The sequence below is a fragment of the Macaca thibetana genome, chromosome 6, assembly GCF_024542745.1.
Source record: "Macaca thibetana thibetana isolate TM-01 chromosome 6, ASM2454274v1, whole genome shotgun sequence".
In the NCBI taxonomy this organism is placed as follows: domain Eukaryota; kingdom Metazoa; phylum Chordata; class Mammalia; order Primates; family Cercopithecidae; genus Macaca; species Macaca thibetana.
The window spans coordinates 13,549,604-13,567,758 of NC_065583.1; the positions used below are offsets into that span (position 1 = coordinate 13,549,604).

Here is an 18,155-nt window from a genome sequence, read left to right on the forward strand (position 1 = left end):
GATTTAGCACAATGCTCTCTGCATGAAGGGAAAGTCTGATAAACATTGGCTGCCAATTATAGTGAAAATTTCTGAGGTGCTAGTTTCTTACTTTGGTAACTTATCTTTACAGTTCTTAAAATACACACTACTATTGGTGAAGAGAACACAGGATTCTGGATTTTAATTAATTCCTAGATAGCTTTCTACATGTAGGAAGATACAAGGTAGGTTAAGATTAATCTACAGCTCACAACTCTGATAACGGTAGGACCCTTCTCTTACGAAGATCTTTCGTAAGGAGGGAATCGTGATTCCTTCAAAAGACAAAGCCCTGGAACATAGCATGTGGCTTTCTGATCTCCTCAAACCCTGTTTTCTGATTATCCAGGGGCATTCTGTGCCATTTACAAGTGCTGTGTCTGGAACATGAACTAGCCCCTGACCACCTCTCTCCCATCATCTTGAATATTTTCCTTTTCCACTACACTCCAGCTACACTGGCCTTCTCTCTGTCTATTAAACACACCCTGCTCTTCTCTCTGCCTGAAATCCTCTTTTTCTGATTTTCATGTGGTTCCTTCTTGTCATTAAAGTCTTTGCTTAAATGCTGCCCTGCGGTGGAGCCTTCCCTAAATACTCGCCACAGTTGCCCCTCCTTCCCAATATAGATCATTTACTTTTATTTTCTTATTAGCACTTATCCTTTTTGATATTTCTTTGTTTCATTTGTATTTATTATCTCAATACCTTACCAAAATGTAAAGCCATGGAAGAGGAATCTTATCTGTCTTCTTGACCACTGTGTCCTTATCTACTGGAATGGTGCTTGGCATATCCTTGGAACTCAATAAATATGGGTCGAATTAACACACGACTAAATCCATTGATCAATAAGTGGTTGAAACCAAAACATACCAACAGCATCTGAGAGTCCATACACCCTTTGGCCATATGCATCTGTCTTGTCCCAGATGAAGGTGTAGGCCAGGTTGGGAGAAGCCTGGAATGACTTCTGGAAGAGATGCCCCTCGACAGCCACCATCAGGTGAACCCTGATGAGGTTCAGGGGCACTGTGGACTGGGTCATGGTGATCTTCAGCAGTGACTTGTACCCTGCAGTTCTGGAGCTCAGATAGCGAAGTTTCACACTGGAACCAGGGAGCTCGATTTCTTCATGAAGAACCTGGAGAGGAAACACGTGGCAGATACACACCTCAAACACACCTGTGCAGGTAAACTGTAACCCTGATACTCTCAGTCTGCTATGTCTCTCACTGAGGCATCACATTTTATGTGGGTGCAAGAACCACTTACCACCACTGAGAAAGAACAACAACAACAAAAACTTTATCCTCCACCATAGAGTGATGGGGCTGAGGTTATGATTTTTGGATTAATAATTATTCTTGGTCACTGTTGTGTTTCTTTTTGAAAAACCACAGTGTTGGCAAAAGATGTAAATAAGAACAGCAGGCTTTATTGCTAGCTGCATGCAAGGAGGCCACGAGAGGCTGTAATTATATGAACCTACAACTTCCACTGACAATCCGTATAAAGCAACAGGGAGGCAATAATATAATATGCCCTCTGCCGTAACACCAATGTAGATCATTAAAGTGCCTCTTATCATGTATCTCTGTAACTAACAGGAATAAAAAGCAATTTTCAGGTGGGTTGCACATATGTATGTTGTTTTTATTTTATTAAAAGCTCTGATGACTGCCAAAGTCTTGAACGACTATCTGCAAACATGCAGAACAGCCAAGAGGGATTCAAACTTACATCTCTGGTGGCTATAAATTTTATTATGCTCCCACTGTTTTCACTCCCCTATATTAGTTTCTGGTCCACTCGGGGAGAGGCAGTGTCCAGTTGGTTTTGGTTAGGGAAGTCCTGAGAGTCCTGCCCCGGCACTGCCATTCCTACCTGGGTCTCAGGCACGATGGGATTCTGCCCAGGGGCAGCACTGAAGAAGGTGGACAGAGGGGAGGAGATGATGATTGGATCGGGCCGGACAAAGCCACTGAGGTCACAGCTGGGGATGGAGTTCTCCTCGGTCTTCATCACCAGGGTGTCCATGGCATAAAAGCTGTTCCACGGCAGCCACACGGTGCGCTCCTGGCTCATGAACGGGGCTCGTTCAAAGTGTAGAGTCAAGGAAGCACCTCCATTGGCGATCAGGTCGAACCTGGAGAGGGAGTAAATAAGCTGATGAGAGGGTAGACTCACCTTTAGACAAAGCAGGATGCCTCTCCTCCTCCCCTGATGGCCATGGGATGGGCAGAGCACAGAGGAGAACATGGGCTTTGGAGACAGACAGGTGGGGCTGGAACCCAAGCTCTATTACTTACTAGTTGAGTGGCAATGGGCAAGTTACTAACCTCTCTGAGCCTAAGTTTCTTCATCTGTAAAATGGGAATAATTACACCAATACACATGGCATGGCTAAGAGTGAAACATCATGAGTGTAGAGCGGAGCTCAACAAACTATGACCCATGAGCTAAATCCGGCCCACCACCTGTTTTGCTAAATAAAGTTTTACTGGGCAGGGCGCAGTGGCTCACGGCTGTAATTCCAGCACTTTTGGAGGCTGAGGTGGATGGATCCCTTGAGGTCAGTAGTTCAAGACCAGCCTGGCCAACATGGTGAAACGCTGTCTCTACTAAAAATACAAAAATTAGCCAGACGTGGTGGCGGGTGCCTGTAGTCTCAGCTACTCAGGAGGCCAAGGCAGAAGAATTGCTTGAACCTGGCAGGTGGAGGTTGCAGTGGGCCGAGATTGCACCACTGTACTCCAGCCTGGGTGATAGAGTGAGACTAAAAAAAAAGGGTTCATCGGCATACAGTTACACCCATTTGTTTATATATGTTTTAGGCTGTTTTCCTGCTGTAATGGCAGAGCTGAGTTGTTAGTGACAAGCCACATGGCCAGCAAAGCCTAAACTACTGTCTGGGCCTTTACAGAAAATGTTGCTGGCCATTCGTGTAAAGCACTTAGCACAGTCCTAGGCTAATAGAGTGTTCAATAAATAGTGTAATCATAACAATACTACATTAGGACACAGGGAGGAGCTCATTACAGCATTCTTCTAATCAGTCTCTGCTCTGTGGCTGATTTCTTTGACAATGGTTCTTAAGCTATATTTCTGTTTGTTCCTTAAGAGCTGGATGGAGGTGTACTACCTGTAAAGTAGAATAAAGGTAGCTTTTTCCCAATTAACAGAAAACAAGAACGTTAACAGAGACTAGTGTCCTAATTTTAAGCTTTATTTTACCTCACCTCTAGAATTTCATCTCTCTCTCTCTCTTATTTATTTATTTATTTATTTATTTATTTATTTTTTGAGACGGAGTCTCCCTCTGGGGCCCAGATTGGAGTACAGTGGCGCGATCTGGGCTCACTGCAACCTCCGCCTCCCAGGTTCAAGCGATTCTCCTGCCTCAGCCTCCCAAGTAGCTGGAATTACAGGCTCCCACCACCACGCCCAGCTAATTTTTTGTATTTTCAGTAGAGACGGGGTTTTACCGTGTTAACCAGGATGGTCTCGATCTCCTGATTTTGTGATCTGCCTGTCTCTGCCTCCCAAAGTGCTGGGATTACAGGTGTGAGCCACTGCACCTGGCCTTAGAATTTCATCTCTTTGAGGGCAGTGGTGCTGTCTGTCTTGCTCCCTTCAGAATCCCCAGCAGCTAAGGGTACTTGGATCACAGTAAAAACTCGGTAAAAATATACTTGACTCGCTGGTTTCATCCAATCTTAGTAACACATTTGGTGTTTTTCAGTAAATGTGAATGAACAGGGAGCATATGAATATTAAGATAAATATCAGAGCGTGTACAGCACAATAGTTTACTTATTAATTACTTTATTTATGTGTTTATTTATTGGGCATGCACACTGCTGGGGATAGTTCTGCATAGAGTACAGAAAAGAGTCAAATGTCTTGAAGTCAAATTGTTCCTACTTGGCACGGTAGAATCAACATGAATATTTGGGGCACATGCCACTATGCAACAGATTGTGGGATTCCTCAGAGCATTCCCAAGCACGTCTTGTGACTTCCACAGCTTTGCAACCTGAATAAGCTGAAGAGTAACTGATCCAGGAGGTTGGATAGATGATCTGGGAAGTGGACTTGGGGCATAATTACTCAGGAAGCAGTGGAGAGGGATGCAGAAGAAAGGGACAAATAGCAAATCAAGGACTCAGCAATGTCTTCTTCTGTTGTCTTACGGGACTTCAGAGCAATTGACTGAAGGATGTCAGTTCTTCAAGAACACTGGCCTGGGCGTGGTGGCTAATGCCTGTAATCCCAGAACTTTGGGAGGCCGAGGTGGGTGGATCACTTGAGGGTAGGAGTTCGAGACCAGCCTGGCCAACATGGTGAAACCTGGTCTCTACTAAAAATACAAAAATTAGCCAGGCGTGGTGGCGGGCCCTGTAATCCCAGCTACTTGGGAGGCTGAGGCAGGAGAATCGCTTGAACCTAGGAGGCGGAGGTTGCAGTGAGCCAAGATCGTGCCATTGCACTCCAGCCTGGGCGACAAGAGCGAGACTCCATCTCAAAAAAAAAAAAAAAAACAAAAACCACCACCACAACAAAAAACACTGGCTTCTAAGAATGAACAAGGGCCAGAGTAATTTTGAAAGGCACACATCTGCCATCCTGTGCTTTAAAATAATTAAATTTGGCTACAGAAATGTATGAGTGAGATATCAGAAATTTCATGAATATTGAAGATTTGATATGAATCTTTAGACTCCTTGTTTGGGTTTCAGAGGTGGGAGAGTGAAGGTAGTGCTCCTGGGGGCTGGTAATTGTTGAAACTGCCTTTAAGGCTACCTTGGGGCATTAGAAAGAAAATCAGGCCAGATTCTTTGCCAGAGAAAGGTAAAAAAAAAACCCTGTTCTTACCTCTGTGATATATCCAAGATTTTCCAGAGTGCATTTTACAGAAAGAGTGTTGGATCAGATTTGTAGCCACAGTTCCCTTCGCATTTAAAATAGAATGCCATAATTGTGTGTGTGTCTATGTGATTTTTAGCCCAGAGTAAGTCAGTGTTTTTTCCCTCCCATAGATTTCTTTTCTTCTTCTTATCTTTTTCTTTAAATTTCTCCTCTATGCCCAAATGGATTAAGGAAATGACAGAGCTTTCATCTTGATGGGGGCTGAACGGGTACATGTTTCCAATCAGAAGATAATAGGGAGAGGTTGCCTCCTTCACACAGCAGGGTGACTGCTAAATGTATTTAATTAGACTTCTCTGATTACACGCCACCCCCTCCAAACAGTAGTGAAAACAACGCAACTCCTAAAGCCACAGATGAAAGCAGAAGGGGATCACCACAGGACGCTATGTCATGTGGATTCCTGTCACCCTGCACTGCCTTTGATTTAAAACAGGAGTTCGTTTCTAAGAGCTACCTTCCCTTCTTTTTCTAGAATCTGCCCCCATCCCAAAACACACACACACACACACACACACACACACACACACACACACACACACGTGCACTGACCTGACATTAAAAAGACGAGGTGGCTGTGAGCTGTACTAGGTAAGCTGGCTTTCCTATTTATTTTCTGTTTTTGATGCCACATCAAAAAGCATGAAATGTCTTTGGGGGAATCCTCACTAGGGGACTGGCCTAGTGGACATTCCAGTTCACCAGGGGGAATCCTGTGGTTCCACGCCAACAGCGCTGTCTGTCTCTTTGCACATACGTGTGGTGCTGAGTAGGTCCGAGCCCCTACTTACGTGCCATCCTGGCGGGTGATGGTGTAGCCGTATTTTGGGTACTTGACAAAAGACACGTTCACACCGACCAGGGGAGTTCCATCTGTAGTTACTACTTGGCCTCGGATGAGAGAAACCAAGCTGAGAAAGAAAAAAACCGAAGTCTCTGAGCCACATGAAGGAGAACAAAGAGACAATTCCCCACTGCCTCTGCTCCCTCATCCTCGTCTGGTTCCTCAGGCAAGGAGAAGGCTTCCAACATTAACTTCTGGTTTCCCACAACCACACTAGTGACATTTTGGGGTGAAATCTATGAGCAGCATCTCCTGTCACCGAGCTGGGCCATGGGGTCTCCTGGGCACCCGCCTTCCACTCTTGGCCTTGCTCTATTTCTTGACACTGTTTGGCTTTTGTTTGGCTTGAGCTTCAGGTTGTCCCTCATCATTCCCAGGTGCTCCTTAGCCGGGCACCGAGAGTGCCATACTCGGGTGAGAGCTTCCACATCTGGCTACTTATTTCCATTTTTTAGCTTTGGAGGATGGCCATGTTACTCTTCTAGAGGCCAGAATGTCAGAGGGGGTAGAGGGGAGCACAGAGAGTTTTATGGCTGGGAAATACATAGGCATTGTCTTTTGCTGCCCTCTAAGAGCAAAATTTCTCATAATCTCAGAATGTCAGGGGGGTAGAAGGGAGCACAGAGAGTTTTATGGCTGGGAGATACATATGCATTGTCTTTTGTTGCCCTCTAAGAGCAAAATTTCTCATAATCCATGAGGGTCTGAGGAAAAGAGAACTTTGGAGATACATATAGCAAAACCCTTCAATATACACATTCAATAAATATACACATTTCTGCTAGGAATATATTGGATTCTGGATTCTATGTTACTACATATTTCTCTCATGTCAAGTTCCTGCTATCTTGGAGGGTTTTGAAATCCTACCAATTTATTTCCAGTGTTACAGAACATCTCTCTCTTTCCAGACACAGTAACTAGAACTTTCCCACAAATCCCGGTTTCCAACCAGCTACCCCTGGGAAAGTCCTATAAAGCCAAAGAGATGTTACAATATTCTGCTCAAAGTCCACGGAGGGAGAACGCGCATGTCTCCTCTCATCTGAATTCTCTTGACTTCACAGAGAAATGGGACAATGAGAAGCTCCATTTCTGCACCGAGCCCCCAGCCGACTGGGCAATTTGGCAAAAGAAGAGAGGTTCTCAGGCTCCCAGGGTCCTGGACACACTCCCAGTTTCCGAACGAGGTGATCAACTGACCCGTCTTTTGCCAGAACCTTGTCAAAGTCGGCTCGATTTTTGGAATGCACTTACTTTTGCATTCCCAGTTGTCCTGAAAACCGGAGGGATGCTGTCTCCCGTATCTCTCTTTTTATTAGCAATACCCCCAGCTGTTCAACTCCAACCCTTTGATGATGTCAGGAGTGTTTAGACTGTTCCACTGACAGCTCTAATTGTCTGCTACTGGCTGCCTAACAAATGAATGTCATTTTTAGCTGGTTTTAACCACAATGCTAGACTCTTTTAAAGTGGAAAACTAATTTATGAAAATAATCCTTTTGTTCAATTCCATTTTCTTATTGTAGCTCGGACTAAGATTTCTTTAAGACCTTACCAGACACTATTTTAAAATCAGTGATGTGTGTTGACGACCACAAGGTACACAGTGCTCATGATGAGAAAACAAAATTGAAAGTACATTCCTCAGTGGAGTCCCCCCACCCTTCCTTTTTTTCTACAACCGCTATTTCTTTTAAATCATTCCTGCAGCAGAAGGCTTTGCAGCGTGCCGTAGGAATAACAGGAGTAGTGCTGCCTGTGATTTCTATCCTCTATTTTTCAAATTCTTCCTCGCTGCTGGCTTCCTATCGTTTCCAGGCAGTCAATTTGCAGAAAAGATTCAGCTAAGACATACTATCAGTTCATTTCTATTTATGATTATTGATGTGTAACAATTATCACATTATCTAGATAGTGAGATCTGCTCTATAAATTATAGTGGTGGAGTCAAGGCATTTCAGTTATTTTTGTATGCCATTATCTAGGGGAACGCCCTTTTAGAAGTCTTGAATTTTCAAGTTCTTTTTTACTCCTCGCTTTGTCCTTCGTTATTTGTCAGATGATAATGTACTGGAATTCACATGCTTACTGAACTTCAACCTATGTCTTGGAGTTACATTTCATATTTCTGAATTATGTATCCATGCAGACAGCTGGAGAGCCTGGGCTCATTTGGGTGGTGCCATTTATTGTTCACATTCAAAGCTTCAGAGAGGCTTTCTCTAAAGCAACTTTCTTTCAGGTCTCCTGGGCTGGCATAGTCTACCAAATATTCTGGGGTTCCTGACTGTTCACCTGTATTTTGGCTCTAGCTCAAGGTGCCTTCTGGAAGTGGGAACCATTGATGAGGAGAATAAGATAAAATTAGAAGGGCCAGGTGAAGAAAGCGTGAAAGGGAGAATATCAGGAAATGACTGGATGTAGGGTAGAAACAATGAGAGGTTAATGAGGAAGCAGATTGAAACAGACCTTCAGAGGATGCACAGGCCTTCAGAGCATGCATTTTCAGTATAAGTAAACTACAAACCCCACTGAAATGCTTATGGCCCAGTGCAAGCTCTGCCCAGTCACAGGTCTCTAGCAAGGTGAATTATGTTCATAATTAAAAGGAAGTATACTTACAGAATCTGTTCTAGAACTAGGATTTAACAAGCGGAGTAAATACTTTTTATTTATCAGAGATCTGCAGTTTTTAAAAAAAATTTTCTTGAGAGATTCTTCTACTAAAAGAAACAGTAATAACACTGTGTATAGTATATGTTAAAGTCAAATAAAATAGAAAGATGAATCTCTAAATTTAAAATGTTTTATTTGGGAAGCAAAAATTGCAATTCAGGGCATATGCATGGGGTAGTCTTCAGGATGTCTGAAGAACAGAGAAGTTTGGAGGTTTTATAAGGAGAAGTGTTACTTACTCTTTTGAGAGAATGTTAACTGGGACTGGTAAAGTTTTGGCGATCTGGTGAGTTCTGACTGGTGAATGATGGTGGTGGGTACAACTAGTCTCAGAGTCATAGTAGGTTGTTTCAGTTGCTATTAGATAACTGGTTTCAGGTTACAGCAGGCAGTTTCAGTAGCCAGGCCTGGGGAGAATTACATTTCTAGGGCAATGTTATGTGCCCAGAGTGCTTTTTCTTCCTGGTTTCTTGACTCTGCTTTAGTTGGGTATGACAGGAATGACCCAATTCGTCTGATCAACTTTTACATATTTAATAGTATTATCCTAATTTTACTAATCAAGAAAATGAGGTTTATGAGCCCAACACGGTATCGATAGGAGGTGTCAGGGCTGAAATAGAGGAGGGCGGAGATTATTTTTATTTTTCTATTATTTCTTTTTCTATTTTATTTTTAGTAAAATGAGAACAGAGAGAAGCAAAAGTTGTTGGCCTAAGGTGACCTTGTTAAGACACTCATATTCAAAAGAGCTGCAGGAATTGAGGCTCTCCAACTTTCCAGAGAGCTCTAACAGGCTGTAGAATTAGCTGTGCTGCCACCCATCTCTTCCCTGTCCCACCCTCACAGGGTTCTCTCGGCTGAGGGGCTGAGTCGGAGTCCAGGACCGATGAAAGGCTCATGACGGGGGCTCCCAGATAATCACTTATAAAGTTAGGGGCTTCTGTTAGAACGGAAGTCTGGTATTTCTTCCCTGCTTGGAAGCCGAGAGAAGTAGCATACTTCCAGAGTTGCTCCTGGACCTACCTGAATGAGGATAAAGAGAAATAAGAGAAAGATGGCACAATGGGGGTCGTCAGGGCTGCAAAGGGGCCAGGACCATCCTACCCAAGTTCCTAGTACCTAGAAGTTTTGTGAAAAAGGACCTGACAAGCAGTATTTATTTCTCGATGTGAAGGACCACAGAGATGGGGTGTGGCATCCCCAAGTAGACCATGCCCCTCCTTCCTGCATTAGCGTACACCATCGACATCTGGACCCAGACCAATTTGAGAGGGAGATGAAGCATGGCCAAGCCATAAGAAGACCCCTAGCCTCTCCTACCCCTCCTCTCTACCCTCAGAATCATACATAGTGCATAGAAAAGAGGAGGGGATGGGGTGGTGGGGAAGTGTCTGCAAGACAAACCTTCCCCTTGCTTTCTTCTCCAGGAGCACAGTTCTAACTTGTCCTAGGGTGAAGTTGAAGACAAAATGAATCTATAACTTGACCCTAGAATATTCATAAGCCTCAAATTAGCAACTAAGAGCAATAATAAACCGGAGAGAATGAAGGGTGAAATGCAGTGGCACAATGCTTTGCACACAGTAGGTAATCAGGAGAGGCAATAAATGGAATTATTGTATGGATTAGAGATAATCTACACAAAGTCTCTGGCTCATCCTAGGTGCTCAATAAATCCTTGCAACTGGCATCATCTTGACTCTAAGATGCCACTGAATGATAGGTTATGTTATCAAGTTAATAACAGCTTTTGAAAATACTCTATTGAGTGAACTATTTCAGCAATGCTTGAACAAAAGCCACTATCAGAGGCATTATAAAGGGAGATTTAATATAATGACAATAACATCATAAAATAACAGATTTTAAAAATGATCTAAAAACCAGGGAATCAACAGGTTTCTCCAGCAGATTCTGGGTTAAAGATGGTGATATCCTGCAAAGACACTAGGGCTCCGTTCTGGAGCCCAACACAAAGTGAGGAAAGGGCACTTCTCTGAGGCCCCCTTGGAGGGAGGTGCCTCTAGAGGGGCAGATTCCAGGCCAGTTGGGTCCCCAGGAAAGCTGGAGCACTTCCTCCGGCTCCAACAGGAAGAAAATCAGTGACTTCAGCAGCTTGCAGGGACAGAGGGTGCCTACCTGCTGTTGAAAGGGTTCTCTCCAGGAATGATGTGGGTGCTATCCTTGCCTGCCAAGAGCTTGATACGGTCATAGAAGGACTTCACCGCGGGCCAATCCGTCTGGCCCTGCTGAATGATGTCCAGTGGGTCCCGGGACCCCCGGCAGAGCAGGCTGTTCTGACAGGCTGACTGCAGGCAGCAGTCAGGGTCCAGGCAATCCACCAGGCCATCTGGAAGGGCAGAGGCAGAGCCAGAGTCAGCGGATTTCATGGCATAAAGCTGTTTGGAGACACTAACACCTTTGTTACCAGCACAGGCATGAGCAGCATCAAACGTACCCAAGGGCCTGAGGTGGCAGGTTTCACACAGCAAGCCTCATCCAATTCCAATCTATACACATAGAAAACAAAAGACTGAAAGGAAATAATTTAAAATGTTGACGAATGGTTATCCTCATGTAGCAGATTAGTGTGTTTCTCTTCTTTATTGTGCTTTTCTGGAATTTCTACTTTTTTTCTACTATGACCAAGTATTATTTGAGTGGGAAAATAAAAACAAAAACTTTGCTTTTAAACAACGCAGCACAGTTAATTACCCACAGCCAGTTCCCAGGGGTCTGTGCTAATGGGTACACAAGAAATCAAAATGCATGGAATTTCTGGCTGGGCGTGGTAGCTCATATCTGTAATCCTAGCACTCTGGGAGACTGAAGGAGAAGGATCGATTGAGCCCAGGAGTTTGAGACCAACCTGGGCAACATAGTGAGACGCTGTCTCTATTAGAAATACATTTTTTAAAAAAATCAAATTAAAAAAACCTCAAATGCATGGAATTCCTTACATCTCACTTTAATGGAGAAAAGTATTCTATCCCACTCCCTCTAAGCCAGGAAGGGAACTGCTGACCAATTAGAAACCCAGGTGCTGTGAGTTTTACATTTTCTAGGAAATGTGGAGAAACAGCTTTGGCTTGGGAATCTGGAAATTAAGCCCTCAGTTTCCACAGTAGTTTCTGGTTCTGTCTTCCTGTATGCCCTCAGGACTCGGAACATTCTTATGTACTTGCCCAGAGTCCTGTGCCTCCATCCCTTTACCTGGGCTGATTCCTATTTACTCATCCACCATTCAACAAACATTTGAATGGTGTCCATGTGCTGGCAACAAGAGAGACCACAAAGAACCATGGACACTGTGTTTAAGGAGCTCATGGTAGAGTGGGGGAAACTGACAGGACTCACTCATCCTTTAAGATCAAGTTTAGGTGTGGCCTCTTCTTCCAGGAAGCCTTCTAGATGATGCCCCTGGCCAGGTTATTGCTACAAACTGAATGTCTGTGATCCTTCAAAGTTCGTATGTTGAAAACTTAACTCCCAATGTGATGGTATTAGGAGCGGGGCTTTTGGGAGGTAATGAAGTCATGAGGGTGGAACTCTTACAAATGGATGAGTGTCCTTATAAATGAGACCCCAGAGAGCACTTTAGTACTCTTTCTGCCACGTGTGGACACAGCAAGAAGACTGCAGTCTATCAATCAAGAATCAGGGCCTCACCAGACACTGAATCTGCTGGTGCCTTGATCTTGGACTTCCCAGCCTCCAGGACTGTGAGAAATAAATGTTTGTTGTTCAAGTCCTCCAGTCTATGGTATTTTTGTTGTAGCAGCCCAAACTGACCGAGACAGTTAGGAATCCCTGTTCTGTACATCCGTGAATCAGAGGTTCTCAAAGAAGCATTCTGCATCAGAATCCTGCAGGAAGAATAAACGGCCCACCCCACATCTCCCCAGGGAGAGAGCCTCCAGGAGCAGGCCCTGGAATCTGCATTTTAAACGTGATTCTCAGGTGATTCTAACGCACAATACGATTTAAAAACCATTGTTAATGCCAACTTGCTTACACTAGAATTAATGACCTCTTAAGGCTCGCCTCCCTATCTGGAAAATGAGCTCTTTGAAGAGAAGAATGATGTCTTATTAATTTTATATTCCTTCCTCTCTTAGTACCAAGTACAGAATCGGGCACTCAACAGACGTTTGTTGAATGAATAAAATGACTGCTTCCCATTCCTCACATGTCTGTGAGGGCTGAAGATGGGAATGTTTAGGGCAGTGTTTGCTCCTTGGAATTTCTGATAAGAATGAATTCATTAGCCAATCCTTATCCACTCGGCTGGGAGCTGATTGAACACACAGTGCAGAATCTTGGAGGATAACTTGCTTGCACCTCCTGGATTTGATAGCAAGGCAGTTTTTTGGACCATAATTAGAATCATGGAAACATGCACTCAAACCCTGGGCTGTGCCTTGACAAACACTTGTACTGGAACGCTGAATCAGAGGCCTGGCTGGGTGCTTTAAATTTACTACAATGTAATTTTTTGGCATTACTCTTTTCGTTTGGTTCCGCTAATGAAAATGAAATATGTAATTTCACCAAAGTTCCACTGTAATTTAGCAATTAATGTGCAATTATTTTAATGCATTACTTTCTTTTTAGCAAACAAACAAATTAGGAGGTTGCATGTTTTGCTTGGCTTTAAATTACTAAAACTAGCCTCTCATTTTCCACATGGGCGAATGTTGCTCATGTGCCTCGTAACACATTTAGATTTACACAATTTCCTAGAAATGCAGACACAGGAGGGTGAGCAGGCATGCACACTTTAAATTGAGAGACTTTCGAAATCAAGGCTCTGAACATCTCAGGCTGATGTGCTAGGTGAATCAGATACTCCCCAGCTCCACGGAGCCTGGCAAACCTCAGACCCTAGAAACAGCACTAGAGATTGTATCTTAGTAGCAGGATGATATCCAGGCATTGTTTCAGATCCACATTCAGGCTGTCCAATCTGGAGGGCCACTGGCAGAATAAGAAAAAAAAGAAAAAGAGTGCATAGAATTCTGCCTTGAACATCACCTTCCATGGGCTGCCTTCACTAGACAGAAGGGCTCTACCATGGAATGCCTGTTTCAGATTTAAAAAATAACCTGCTGAGATAGGCTGGCAGGGCTTCATTCAGCAGTCACAAGAAGCTCCTCAGGTGAGAAGAAACCCACTGCTGTTAGCACTACAGATTTTTTTTTTTTTTTTTTTTTTTTTGAGACGGAGTCTCGCTCTGTCGCCCAGGCTGGAGTGCAGTGGCAGGATCTCAGCTCACTGCAAGCTCCGCCTCCTGGGTTCACGCCATTCTCCTGCCTCAGCCTCCCGAGTAGCTGGGACTACAGGCGCCCGCCACCACGCCCGGCTAGTTTTTTGTATATATATATATTTTTTAGTAGAGACGGGGTTTCACCATGTTAGCCAGGATGGTCTCGATCTCCTGACCTCGTGATCCACCCGTCTTGGCCTCCCAAAGTGCTGGGATTACAGGCTTGAGCCACCGCGCCCGGCTTGCACTACAGATTTCTTTAAGGTCACCAGCCTCCTCTGATTAGGAGTACCATCCATCTCTGGTGGCCTTTCCCTCCTGAAGCTGGGGAAGTGTTTCCTCCCCTCCAACCCATTCACCACCTGCTCCATGTAACCGCCTTGAAGACCTCTTTGGGCTCAAAGAATAACTTAAGACAGTTTTCCTGTTAAGTACTGAACATTTGCCTCCCCCACCCCCCTCAGCCTGTCACTCTTTCTGGGCTTGTGACTGCTTCAGAACTGTGAACCTCAAATTTCCCCACTGTTTTGTTGATTCTGGGCTTTTGATTCAAGGGCCTGTCTGGCAGGAGATGGCCTAAACACATCAGCAATAGCAGATGACAAATGCCAAAACAGAAAAAAAATGGGATACAAATGATTTCCTCCTACATATTTACATTTACCTGCTTCAGAGATTGTGCATTTGGGGTTCTACCCGTTATTAAGTAGGAGCTACGTTATGCCTATAATGACCTCATCATGCTGTGTGATGATGGGCTGCAGCCGCCAAACACTTTCAGACGACACTGTGAACTTTAAATTGGCACTCCAATCTCCCAGTGGCCTGTCAGTCATGAGAATCGCGTCTTTATGCCAGCAAGCCCCTTGGATGGAGTCTGACATTGCAATCTTCAGTAAATTACCCTGTCACTGACAATCTTGCAGTTATCTCGCAAACAATCAAGCAGGCAATCAAACTGTTCTGAATTGCCAGTTCAGGACCTGAGAGGTGGCCGATGTCTCCATTCAACAGCAGAGGGAAAGCGGCCCGGCCCTCTTATGACATTGGACGATTTCTTTATTTATTTATCTACCTACTTATTTGTTAGTCGGGTTGACTTTTTCCTGGGGAAGGGGGTGAGGATGGTGGGAGAGGTTTGCAGAGTCCTCAAAAAGGACCCAATACTGATTCAGCGATTATGGGAAAGCGACTTAGGCCTTTCTGATCAGCCCATGCTGCGGGCGGGGGATCATGTCTGCTTAATCTTACTTCACTCAGTGAAACGGGGCCAAAAAGAATTATCTAGGTGTTTTCTGTCAGAACGGACACTAAATCACAGCTCTGGCTCTATTCTCCTCATACACGTCGTAAGCTAATTGTAATGACAATTTCAGAGAAATGTGATCACGGAGAAACTTTCTGGGAATAATACCAAGGCATTCTATTTATTGCTTTTGATAAAGCAAATCAGAGAGATTCTTCCATAACAGTTCTGGCAACGTGAAACAGGTTCATTAATGCTGAATCGAAACCCTTGGATTAGAAGTCCCAAGATAAAAAGCCAAAAAATCTATACAGCATCAGAGGTGAGAGACTGGCCTCTGGAATCAGATGGATTTGGGTTTGAAGCTCATCTCTGCTAGTTCCCTGGCTGTGTGAGCTTGGAAAGGTAATCGGCCTTGCTGAGTTGCGGTTTCCTCGCCTTCAAAACTGAGTTATAATTGCACATATGCCATAGGGTTATGTGATGGAGAATAAATAAATTTATATATATATAAATTCAAGTGTGTGTGTGTGTGTGTGTGTGTGTGTATATATATATATATATGTCAGTCTGGTATATAGTATATGTCCAATGAACTATAACTATAACCAGAAACTCCCTGAAGTCTTCAACTTTTTCATTTTAAAAAAATGGATGCAAAAGTGAATGAAATTAATATTCCCTTATATTTAGAGTCATTTACTGGTATAGGCTATGGGCTGGTTGAATCTTGGTAAAAATACTTTATTTCCAAATAGTGATAGGTTAATAATAATAATAGTAATAACAAATGCTATAGATTGAGCAGAATTTACATATATTTTTTGTTTAAAGATTCATGGAAATCCTGCAAAGCAGAATAATGTAACTCTTAAATGTCAGATTATAGAACAGGGTGTCTGGGTTTGAATCTCAGATTGGCTATTACCTAGCTGTTGACCATGGGCAGTTAACTGCTCTGTGCTTCAGTTTCCCTCATATATAAAATGGAGATGATGATGATGATGATGATGATGATGGTAGATAGTGCTGCTGAGAGGGTTAAAGTAGTTATTGTCTGTAGAGTACTCAGAGCAGTGTCATATAATGAGTGCTCAGTACACTGTCTTAGCACCATTATCACCATGCCACCCACTCTATACCCACCTACAGAGGATGCAACTGAGGCTTGGAGAAGGTGAATATCCAAGTGGCTAAGAAACAGCTATGAATAAAAAGTAGAGAAAGGCAACAGATGAGATTATCACCCTTTGTCTTCATTATTAGGAGGATGACACTTCCTTCCCCAAGGAAGTCTGAAGACAAGGCAGTGGACACCCATCAACAGGGGAAAGTGTGGGCAGCTGTGAGATTTCATTACTTCTGAAGGCCTGTCTACTCCTACAGCTGGGAAAGAATGTGGCTGGTTGAAATGAACATCTGAAGAGGAATCAGCATGAGAAACCAGATGCCTGGGAATTTGTTCCTGGCATTGTAGGCCGCAGAGGACCACACTATTTACCTGTGAGACACAATCCCCTTTTAGCTGTTTACCATTGGCACAAGGTGGCACTTACTTTTGTGCTGGCTATAGGTTTTTGTCTGCCGTTTCAATCCCCTGTGTAGTGTACTCTGCTGGATTTTAAAAGGAGCTCCTAACCAGTGAAGAGATTTAAGCTCAAAGCCTTCATTAAACGCTTACTAGTAAAGCTACACTCAGGAGGAAGGAGGCCCTGTGTCGATGGAGAGGCTGTAAAGCAACCACACCAGAAGCATCTGGATCCTTCAGAGTTGGCTGAACCATGCACACCTTTCTGCCTGGAGGAGGCTGTGTGAGTTCTTGCATCATCATTCTCATAGGAAATGGCTCCAGGAAGGAGAAGATGTTGATTTCACTTATTTTCTTCTTTGATCTTCTGGGCAGCTTATAGAGAATGTGAATGGAAGCATTTTGTTCAACTTGTCTCCCTGTTGCTTGGTTTGCAAGTGAGTCTCTCTGCAACCTGCATGAACTCCATGGCTTTCTTAGGTATTAAAGACTCCAGAGGAACACCTACATTTACTTTTCTAGGTTTCATTTTGTGACAGAGTTGTAGAGATGGACTCTAACACATCACTGCAGGTGCTGTGGATGACTCCGCTAGTGTCTGCACACAGCTGCTGGTTGGGGACTGGTCAGACGCTCAGATTGAAAAATAAGCTGCACTCTTTGTTGTCATGGTTTCACAGAGGTACCACCAACCACCAAGTCTACCTTTCCTACTCACTGGGCCAGGAGGCCATAGAGTGGATTGGTTAAAAACATGAGCTTTGAAGAGTACTCTCTGACCCATCGATAGGATGTTCAAGAACAGGCAAAGTTAATCAGTGATGACAGAAAGTTAGAAAGTGCAGTTACCTTGATGAGGAGGTATTAGTTGGGAAAGGGCACAGGGAAACTTTCTGGGCACTGGGCACGCTCTTGATCTTCATTTTAGTCACCTGGCTCCCCAGGTAAATTGACAAAGTGAAGGCAGTGATGATTATACCCACAGGAGTGCTGGGAGGATCAACAGAGGTAATCCACAAAAAGGTCCTCACAACAGTTGTGAGCACCTTGTCACCTACTAAGTGCTTCTGAGTCATTTCTATGTTTGTTTTTTTTTTCTTTTTGAGTCTTCTTGGCATCATATAGGTTTGTTTACCTATACAGAGCTAGGTGCTTGCCAAGCTGTCACTTCCCCAAGAAAAGTCTGGGTAGTCAGGTGGTGAACTCAGTAACTCAGGGTCGTTTTTGAGATCAGCTAACACTGATGAGGAGTTGAAAGATTAATGCAGCAATAAAAAGGAGGGAAGAAGCTATAAGTTGGGGCAAGGAAGATGAAATCTGGTTGTTTGTGATGGAAACGAAGAAGGTGTAGGGGTCCTGGAGGGCACTTAACTGCTGGTCGGCAAAGGCCAAAGGCTCCTGCTGAATTTAAGTTAGAGATGGAAAGTTTCCTGGGTAAAAAGAGGGCAACCATAGGGTTGGTTTTGCCTGGGGAGTTAGTTTGTTTTGAGGTAAACTCCTGCAGGGCATGCCTAAGGTGTGTAGCAGCCCGGTCAAAGGGCATTTTTTTTTTTTTTTTTGCTAGACCCCCGGCTATATAAACAATTTGAGTCACCCCAAACCAGCAGGTCAGCACCATTCTGGAAACTTGATTGGC

General features: G+C 43.9%; 1 protein-coding gene across 6 annotated transcripts in view; it reads right to left on the minus strand.

Annotated features, from left to right (window-relative positions):
* The window catches only part of TENM2 (teneurin transmembrane protein 2), a 1,303,382-nt gene that overhangs the window by 61,581 nt on the left and 1,223,646 nt on the right, over positions 1-18,155 (minus strand). For all 6 annotated transcript variants that reach the window (XM_050794625.1, XM_050794624.1, XM_050794626.1 and 3 more), the window contains 4 exons: positions 10,619-10,829; positions 5,745-5,864; positions 1,909-2,170; positions 898-1,165 (listed from right to left, as the gene is read on the minus strand). In XM_050794625.1, coding sequence (XP_050650582.1) covers positions 898-1,165; positions 1,909-2,170; positions 5,745-5,864; positions 10,619-10,829 — 861 coding nt within the window. The remainder of the gene's footprint in view (positions 1-897; positions 1,166-1,908; positions 2,171-5,744; positions 5,865-10,618; positions 10,830-18,155) is intronic.